General features: G+C 51.3%; 3 protein-coding genes across 3 annotated transcripts; 1 reads left to right on the forward strand and 2 right to left on the reverse strand.

The window, feature by feature from the left end:
- Positions 1-1434: 1434 nt before the first annotated feature.
- On the reverse strand, positions 1435-5265 carry J7T55_001240 (uncharacterized protein; the record flags this gene model as incomplete). Its single annotated transcript, XM_053136092.1, has 3 exons — positions 1435-4075; positions 4148-4544; positions 4617-5265. The coding sequence occupies 3 exons, from the start codon at positions 5263-5265 to the stop codon at positions 1435-1437; spliced, it is 3687 nt and encodes a 1228-aa protein (XP_052986294.1).
- A 683-nt stretch (positions 5266-5948) lies between these two features.
- Positions 5949-6986, forward strand: J7T55_001241 (uncharacterized protein; the record flags this gene model as incomplete). Its single annotated transcript, XM_053136093.1, has 2 exons — positions 5949-6283; positions 6350-6986. 2 exons carry the CDS (start codon positions 5949-5951, stop codon positions 6984-6986), a joined length of 972 nt encoding a protein of 323 aa, XP_052986295.1.
- Positions 6987-7086: 100 nt separating this feature from the next.
- J7T55_001242 (fungal specific transcription factor domain-containing protein) lies at positions 7087-9615 on the reverse strand (the record flags this gene model as incomplete). Its single annotated transcript, XM_053136095.1, has 3 exons — positions 7087-7152; positions 7211-9211; positions 9373-9615. The coding sequence occupies 3 exons, from the start codon at positions 9613-9615 to the stop codon at positions 7087-7089; spliced, it is 2310 nt and encodes a 769-aa protein (XP_052986296.1).
- Between the last annotated feature and the right edge of the window lie 42 nt (positions 9616-9657).

Genomic DNA, 9657 nt, shown 5'->3' on the forward strand with positions numbered 1-9657 from the left:
TCAATATTCTCAGGAAGCTTTTTCGGCCACTTTGCTATGTTGAAAGCCTAGTCTAGCTATATGTCCAGCGCTATCAGAAAATGGCAGAACTCCATCTCTAAAGTAGTCCATTCTTTCATATCACTCCTCTTTAGAATTTTCTTTGCCATCTTCTCCTGGCCCTCAGCGGTAAGCTCACTACTCTTTTCCTGTGTTGACGCTTCCATCTTGCACAACCAACACGTCTGCGTTTCCGAGAAAAGCCATTTACGATGCCGGCTGCACGTAGTTTCGTGTTTTTTGCACAAAGACAACCCATTGTGCAACGTGACAGGCTATCAGTTGCCCTTGAATCCCGGGCAGTGATGCTTGTTACGGCCTCTGCGCCTATCAACTTTGCTGTATCGCGATCCATAAATTTCTTTTCGCTCCTGCTTGTTCCTCCTCTCATCACTTGGCTGGTTGATATTTCCGCTCGCCATAAGTTCGTCTTTTGTTTTTAAGATTTCTTTCGAAATGGAAACTTCTGAAGTGTTTAATAATGGAATGATGGTTAGACCGTATTCGGCTTAACTGATACTGCTCGTTTTCCTTGTGGTCGTCTGTGGAAGTCATGTTAATTCAATTGCTATTTATTTCCCAATGGGTAGTTCGTAGTATTTATGAAAAGTTTATTAGTCTTGTCAAATTGAACTCTTTTTGGGAGCGCGAAATGCAAACTAATTTTCTTTAATCTCTCAGTCGTGGAAGTTGTCAGTCTTCACACTTTCATAATTTGCGTGTGCATACTCGGCGATCTCGGTATCAGACTCATTCTCTTCCGTTACCATTTCAGAGAAATGATACGGTAGTGTGCTATCGCTCGTCTGAGACAATCACGTGTCAACACGGCCTTGTGCGTGGCAGAAACTGGAACACCCAACAATACAGAACTGTTTCCAGCGTGTCAGGGCCACCAGGGATTCATTGTTATCCAAAAACCTCTTCATTGGAATTATCTCTTGTTCTTTCAAGACTCTGGTTGATAAGTGTTGTGACAAAAGATGCAGTGCTCCTCATCTAATAGACCAATAAGAAGCTGAATTCCACCAACGATGCAGACAATGGATTTCCCTCATTTAGACCTGACGAGTCTGCATATGCTGATACAAACGGCGTCGTTGAATCCTGCGTAGAGGAAACTGACAGAATAAGACGATCATTCAGATTGGAAGAGAATAGAGTGGAGATCATGCAGTCAACTCCCAGAGAAATCAACGAAGACGAAATCGTGATGCTATCCCGAACTATTACCTACTAATGTAAACCTCCTGAATGTCTGCCACGAACTCGAAACTTGAAACCTGGGTAGTCAAAGGCCAAAGCGATGTGCATGATACCAGTGAAATTTGAAAACTCTCGTTAGATCTTCTAGATGTATACGATAAATGGTCATGCATTAGAAGTTGATGAACTCTATGAAATACGCTCCAACGCCCAAGTAGCCTCTTGCAAAATGCCCTCCAGTCCACCTTCGGCGTCTATAGGAAACACGTCTACCTCATCGACCGCAACATTCTCCTGGTCCGCCAGCTGGCTCTCAACCATCTCAGCCTTCATGTAATGTCCTTTCCTTCCTTGTAGTCTTGCAATCAAAGTCTCGGGGGCACACTGCAAATCCAAAAACACCACCTTGGCCCTGCCCCCTGAGCCGATTTGTCGTATTTGATCCCTGTACGACCGTTTCAGCCCCGAACAGCTGACCAACACTGTTTCGTAACCTAAGTCAAAGAGCTCCTCCTCCGCGCGACGAACAAGACGGTCGAGCCATGGTTTCCGGTGTTCGTCGGACAGGGCTTGGCCAGCGTGCATACGGTCAACGGCGTCTTTGCTGTGAAGCGAGTCTCCCTCAATGAACGGGGTGTTCAGTGTCTCGTTCGCCAGTGCTGTAGCTAGGGTTGTCTTGCCACTGCCACATGGTCCTGTCACAATGACGACGCGCTTGGCAGGCGAGCCTGCCTTGGCATCTTTGCTGGCAGTCGAAGACTTCCAGGACGTCCGGCAAAATTGATCCACGAACTTCTTGGCAAAGTCGCTATTCAGTAGTGGCGCATTGTCCAGGGTCTGCGACAGCGAGCGCGCTGTGTCGGTTACATACTGCTTTGAGGGGGCGAACTCATCGCGGTCGTACTTGCTGGCGAAGAAGTCGACCAGCTTGATAGGTGGGTTCGCCACAGGGTCCGGATTGGACTCTCTCAGCCTCTTGACCCACTCCTTTGGCTCGACCTCCTCAAAGTCTAAGCCCGCACTGCGAAGTGCAGGGAGTAAGTCATTCGTCCAGCTGAACGTGCGATGGTTCACCACGTTTGCGAATACCGCAGCCTTAGCCGATGTGTCTGCATCCGAAAGCGAGATCTCGGCGACACCTTTGGCGACGGTGTCGACGGGCAACCAAGACGGCGTTTCCGAGAGACGGGGTAGCGCACCGATGGTCAGCGCGCTTTGGAGCATTAGCGGGACAGCTTCCGTGGCGTTCCACACGCCATGTGTGGTGTCAGCTACAATCTGGCCGATCCTCAATACTCGTACGGGGATCCCCGCCTGCGATGCGGCGCGGGCGCAGATTGCCTCCGCGGCGGACTTGGACTGTGCGTATCCCATGCCTTGTGCCCACCTAGCATCGGGCAGGGACTCAGGAACCGGGCCTTGTTCGTCCGGATGTCTTGAGACTGTACTCACTGATGAGCAGAAGTTGAAGGAGGCACCTCCCGACTGGCAGAGATCGATCAGGTGGCGCACACCGGCGATGTTGTCCTTCTCAAAAGACGAGAGGCGGATGTTGAAGTTGACGGACCAGGCAGCGTGGATGACAGTTCTCAGACTTGATGTAATCTCACGATATGTCGGCTCTGGCAGTCCTAGATCGGTCTTGGAGAGGTCGACAGGTAAAGAGATAACCTTTTTGCGTAGTTGTAGAGGCAGGTTGTGGTACAACTTGCGCGATATCAAAGATTCTGCCGTACGCTTGGCTGCGCCAGCGTCGTCCTGGGCGCGGACGAAACAGTAAATACGTTCTATCGACGGATCCTGCACCAGTTGGGCGACAATATGCGCGCCGAGAGAGCCGGTTGAACCTGTGATGGCAACGAACCTCCCTTGCTTGGCTTGAGGCTTGGAGAATGATGAGTACTTCTCAACGAGAGAAGCAATCTCGTCCTCTATGCTCGTCTGCGTTGATGCACCCGATAAATACGCAGTCAGCCTGTCAATTGACGGGTGGTCGAAGACCACATTCTGGGTCAGCTTGCTGGCTGTCTTCACCGACCTCAGTATTTCTGCCCTGATTTGAATGGACTGCAATGAGTCTAATCCAAGAGAGAAAAAGTCGGTATCGTCCGCAAAGTTGGTTCCATGCGAAAGTGCCTTTGTGACCAGCCCTCTCAGGAACTCACGAAGCTCAGACTCGGAGTATTCCCGAGCATTCTCATTCGTCGACGACGATATTTCGTAGGCAAGTTCAATTTCTTTGGCAAAGGCCTTGTAGAAAGCCTGGCGAATGAGACTGCCCTTGTCTGTCCGCGGGTAGTCGACATCATAGGGGAGGATGACAAGCATCTCCTTGGAAAGCTTTGCGAATGCGTCATTTGATTCCTGAGCTGCCTCAACCACTGGCCACACAATATCGAGAATTTCAGCGGGTGATTTGCCAGCAGCTGCCGCTGGCGACGGAACAATGAGGACACCAAGATATGGTTGCTGGGCTCCAAAGAGAACCGCCTCAGTGATCAGCTTGCTGGACCGAATCTTGCCTTCCGTGACCACAGGGTTGAATTTTTCGCCATTGACCAGGACGATCGTATCATCTTGGCGAGCTATGTACTTCCATGCCCCAGGAATGCTGGGGTGGGGCTCGAAAAGGTCCTTTGTGCGGTAAGAGCCATCTTCCATGTTGGTCGATGTCTTGGCCGGCCAGCCTGGGAGGACGCAGCACTCGAACAAGTTGGGGCCTTGGGGAATCCAGCGAAGGTAGGGCTTCAGCTTGTCATGCTCCCTCACGTAGTTCCAGGCCTTGTCTCCAGGCTGTCGAAACGATGTCATAAGCTGGCCCACTTCGGTTCTGTTTGATTTCAGTCAGCGCATTTCATCCCACGTATTCACTAACGAGATGCCGACAGATAGCTGCACTTACGCTCCGTAATGGCTGACAAGATTGACGCCGTGCTCTACCAAAATGTCTCCTAGATCATCGGGACACGCTGAGCCACCGTACATGACAATCTTCAACTGAGCCAGAAGAGCCAGGCCATCATCGGCCTCGGCGAGCAATTTGAGTGCGTATGGGACGCCGTAAAAGATCTCAAAGTCATGTGCCTTCAAGATCTTGATAAGATAGTTGCACGTCAAGGGTAGATCGGCATTATACAGGTGAATAGCCTTCTTAGACCAGATCGCCCGGTACAGATTGCAAATTCCGTGGTTGTGATATAAAGGAAGCGTGATAAACGCCTTCATGTTCATGTTGCCCGAGAAATTTGAGAGCGCCGCATGTTGCTTCTGATAAATGGCCTTCGGTAAGCCAGTGGATCCTAAAGTCTATTAGTTGTGAACTCTGACTGTATAATGATAGCATCTTTTGGTTTTTTTTTTTTTTTTCATACCGCTTGAATGGATGATGTATACGATTTGGTTGATCTCGATGCTCGGGTCGAGGGCGGCATCGAGTTGCGTGTCGCCCACGGCATCGATTGGGAACTCGAAGTTACTCCTTGTAGGCATTTCGAGTACTTGGAGCTCGGGAACAAGCTCCTTGGTTGCCAAAGACGCCTCCAGATACCGAGGGTCCGCAATCAAGTATGCCGCACCGGTGGATTTGATTAGTGACTCGATTGCGGGAACCGATATCCTGGTAGACAGGAACAAAACTGTGTGGCCAAGCTTGAGAAGCCCCATCATCGTCACCAGGTACTCCAGATTTGAAGGGCCAAGCATCGCGACGACGGTCCGTTTCTCGGCCGAGCTTGTCCTCGATGGGATTGCAGCCTGAAGCTGCTTACCTACCCGGTAGGCGAAGACATCGAGTTGCTGGAACGTGTAGTCCACGTACTCGATGCCTGAGGATGGGTATGATACAACGGGTAGATCTGGATCTGTCCTCGCCCGTCGTCTGAGACATTCATCCACGGTCTTCAGTGTTGAGTCATCTTCGGTCTGCTCGATATGCTGGACACCGACGGTGTCCTTCTCGGTGCCTTTGGACACCGGCCCATCTGTCCTCCACATTGATGACACAGCTGCTGCCGGAGGCATGGTGGATGAGCAACTTGGGTGACGGTGAGTGGTAGCACCCTTGGTATGCTTGAAGGTCCGATGGCAGGATTTATGATCTACTGCTAGATTTGTCTTGAAGTTTTATGCGAACTCTGCCAAGGAATAGTCCACATCAGTTGACAATGTTTCTGAGTGTTGAGTACTTAATGTTCACGACTTTCGGCCACCCAAGTGAGCGGAGCTATATGAGTCCGCCACACAAAGATCCTAGGAGTGATTTGCGCTACTCGGATATTGTTATTACGGGCAACATCACGCGGGAGCCATTGCAGTGCCGATGACGTTTCCGTAGTGGATCACCGTCTACGCAGTGGATGTTGCTGGTATGAAGTGTGGCCAATGAAACAAGTATCCGGCTGGGTCCCGCTACTTGCGTTGCTTCTCCCATCCTAAGGCCCGGAAAAGGGTTAGGTAACCTGGCATTTCCGAACTAAAAACTGGTTATCTTTCGGAAAATGATCAGGAAAATTGTCAGCGAAGCAAGATTGTTGAGGGAATAGGATGCATTTCTACGAGAAGTGGACTTGGTTAAAGAGGGCCGGGGTAGTGTTCAAGATCCTCCAAGTCTGACACTTTTCCGAGCCAATCCGAGGCATCAATCTCTCCTAATTTGACCAGCCGCCAAACACCAACTGCACCAAAATCGGATCAACACATTCACAATGTCGCTTCCTACACACTTCACTCTCAATACCGGTGCCAGGATTCCTGCTGTGGGATTTGGCACATGGCAGGCCCCCAATGATGAGGTTGTTCAGGCCGTCAAGACGGCCCTCAAGACTGGCTACCGCCACATAGATGCAGCAGCTATCTACCGCAACGAGGCAGCCGTAGGCGAAGGAATTAGGCAGGGCGGCGTCCCTCGTTCCGACATCTTCATCACAGGCAAGCTTTGGAACACAAAGCATGACCCGAAAGATGTCGAGGGCGCCCTGGACAAGACGCTCAAAGATCTTGGAACAGACTACTTGGACCTCTTCCTCATACACTGGCCAGTGTAAGTTGCATAGTCCGTGATGCCCATAGCGAGAGAAATTTGAATCTGACAATTGTTTTCATGCAGTGCATTCGAGTCTAGCGACAAATGGTTCCCAATCGACGAACAAGGCGTGTTCAAGCTCGCAGATATCGACCCAGCCGCCACGTATACCGCGCTGGAGAAGCTGCTAGACACTGGGAAAGTGCGCGCAATCGGCGTCTGCAATTTTACGGTCAACAAGCTCAAGGACCTCATCTCCAAGACGAAAGTCGTTCCCGCAGTCAACCAGATCGAGGCTCATCCATACCTCCAACAACCTGAGCTTGTGGAGTTTTGCCGGTCAAAGAACATCTTGATTGAAGCATATTCGCCTCTAGGGAACAACCAGACGGGAGAGCCTAAGGTTGTGGATGATGCCTCTGTGAAGGAGCTGGCCAGGCAACAAGGCCTCGATGCTGCCCAACTCGTCCTCTCATGGGGTGTTCAGAGGGGCACTGTCGTGTTGAGCAAGAGCGTGACGCCAAGCCGGATCGAGTCGAATCTCAAGGTGGTGCAGCTACCAGAAGACATTTTCCAGAAAGTGACTGCCCTGGAGAGGCACAAGCGCTTCAATGTCCAATCGAGGTGGGGATACGACATCTTTGAGGAGATCGGAGACGCTGAGGTCAAGAAAATCGCCAAAGATGCCGGTCCAGAGAACTTGACGAAATTCAATGTGTAGCACAGAAGTAAAGGCGCATATTTTCTTACTTTATGAATAGATTATAGACAGAATCGGTTCAAGAAGGCGTGTTTAACAAGGATTTTCGGTGCAAGCCAGGCTACATAGTTGTGTCGGCGTTCCATACGAATGGGGCATCATAACTCTCAGAGAAAGTACCAAATGCCTAGAGTTCGAATTAGCAGGCTACATGAGATTGGCTATGCACATGATTGTTGACTTACCATTGAGTCTAGGTTCAACCAGTCCTCACTTTGCCACTCTTGTAGTGACCAATTCATCTCTTCGAACGTGGCACCAAAGCCGTTCTGCGGCGTGGAGTTCAATTCCATCGCACTTTGAGGACGGCTTGCTGGACTGGGGAAGGGCGCATCTTGCATCTGTGTAGGAGTGGTGTGTGACTGCACGGGGATCTCCCTAGTCACAGGTTCCCCTCCTGTCTCTCTATTACCATTCGCCGCGGCGGCGTACCTAGGCATGATCCCTCGTATCGCCTCTCTTCGCAGTTTCTCCAGGATCAGACTATATCTGCGGCTGGGCGAATTAGAGGCTGTAGCCTGTGCGAGATGTTTGTGGCACTTCTCGGCTAGAGTCATGAGCTCCGAATGGGATATTCCTGCATCGAGGGCGACACTTGGCTGTGTCTTCCGACTCTGTACTTCCCAAGCGTATACTATGGCCAATGCACAAAAGGTAACATAGTGTGTCCACCAAAACGCGTGAAAAATGGTTCCCTGCTCATTGACCATCTCGTCGACGGTCTCGAGGACTGTCGTGGCCGCGATTATGGCCTCGCGTATTTGAGGCTCGCTCCCGGAGCTGATCTTGCCTAGGAGGAACAGACGATTGATGTGCATGATAGCGTGGCAATGAGCTATTCGAAGTGTAATGGACTGACGACGGAACGTCGGTATTAGGCTGGATGGGTGGATCGAGCCAAGATACGGAGGCAGACTCTCTCGCCATCGCTGGAGGTCTTTCCCGAGGCGGTGAGCAGCCGCAATGCGATCTTTGTGTGATATCTGTTTTATCGAGTAGACAGTTCTGGCTGCCTCGCTTATAATATTTCCAACTCTTGAATGATATATCAAGGCGTCGACGTGGCAGTCTTTCTTGCCACGTTGATGCGTTGCAACCGGACCAGTAGGAGTCATGTCCTCATCATTGACACTATCTGGGGCTTCCTGATCGATGTCTTCGTCATTGTAGTGCCTCGGCCTCCCAAAGATGACTCCCAGATATTTGTCCAGGATGTAGGCACTCCAAAAGGTTCTTTTGCGCAGCTGCATTTCGATGTAATTCCCTGTTGGGACTTCTCGGGGTTTCCGTCCCGGTCTTCGATGGAGCCCAAGTGCCGATATGAGCTGGATTGCTGTCCCAAAGACATACCAAGCCTGATTAAAGCGAGAGGTTGTAAGTAAATATAGGACTTGAACAAGTCGCGCTTGTGCAGACTCGAGTGTGGGGCTTGCTGTTTCTTGTTGCACGAGCGAAGAGGCATCAGAAAACAAGGCGTCGGTATGCTCCATTGAGGCTTCCTCGTCAACTTGGAACCGGCCACTAGCCTTGTCCTCGTGAGACTTTGCAATGGCCAGCACGGTCAGGACAATTGCAGCTTTTGCTCGCCCTACTCCACGATGAAGCGGAAAGCCATCCCTGACGTTGGTTGACATGATATACAGCCAACCTTCCACGGTTTGTAGATGAAGAAAGCGATAAGTCGCCATGCAAACATCCGAGTACAGTCGTACAAGCTGCTTTGCCAATTCGAGGGGTGGAAAGTCGACGTGTCCTTGTCTGCCGCGGCCCAGAGGCTTGTCGCCTACGGTCAGAGTTGGGCTATCCTCGTTCTCCGGTTGACTAGGCACAGTAACATTGTATCTGCCTGCCTGCGCACTCGCCTCTTTCGACAAACGCCTGCAAGCTCGATGGAGAAAAGCGAGGCCAGAGGTTGTATCATGATATTGCCCCTGAATCTCCGAGACTTCCAGCTCGGGCGACGCACGCGAAGGCGCGGAGGTCTCATTTCCTCCACGTTGTTCAGACTGAGGGACGGATTCCATTGGAGCATTGACTGCGATGAAGCGTGTGTTCATGCCAGTATTGCTACCCTCCAGGTCTTGGCGACCATAACCATCGCCTTGCACGGCATCACGGTCACCAGAAGAGTGAGATTCTCGCCGATCGGGCGCTCTCGGCGGGCTCACAGGTCTTCCTCGGCTATACTTTGCATCATAATGGCAATCTGGAGAGCGTCCCCGTTTGACACAGCTATCACAGGGCAATGTGCCAGAGCATCTTGCTTTCCGGGCCTTAGTTGCTCGACGGTCAGCTCAGTCTAACCGGACCAAGGGGGCGACATTGCGATAGCCGGATTGTACAATACCTTGCAGACATCACAAGCTCGTGTCACCTTTACGATCTTCCGCTTGACTGGCCGCTCCGCAGAGGCGGAAACGCTGCGTTTCCGCTCCTGTGTAGACGCATGAGCCAGAACGTGCAGGGGCGTACTGGACACGGTCAGTGAAGGCGACGCAACCATGTGTGTGCTCTGTGGGTCTGATGATGCGTCGACAGAAGCTCCTCCTGCATCGTCGTCCTGGCTGCTGCGGCGGTGTACGCCCAACATCTTCGGACGAGAGAAGCAGGTCCGGTGGGCAGCTGAATATCC

This window comes from Diaporthe amygdali (genome assembly GCF_026229845.1).
Source record: "Diaporthe amygdali strain CAA958 chromosome Unknown NODE_64_length_129016_cov_63_110044, whole genome shotgun sequence".
In the NCBI taxonomy this organism is placed as follows: domain Eukaryota; kingdom Fungi; phylum Ascomycota; class Sordariomycetes; order Diaporthales; family Diaporthaceae; genus Diaporthe; species Diaporthe amygdali.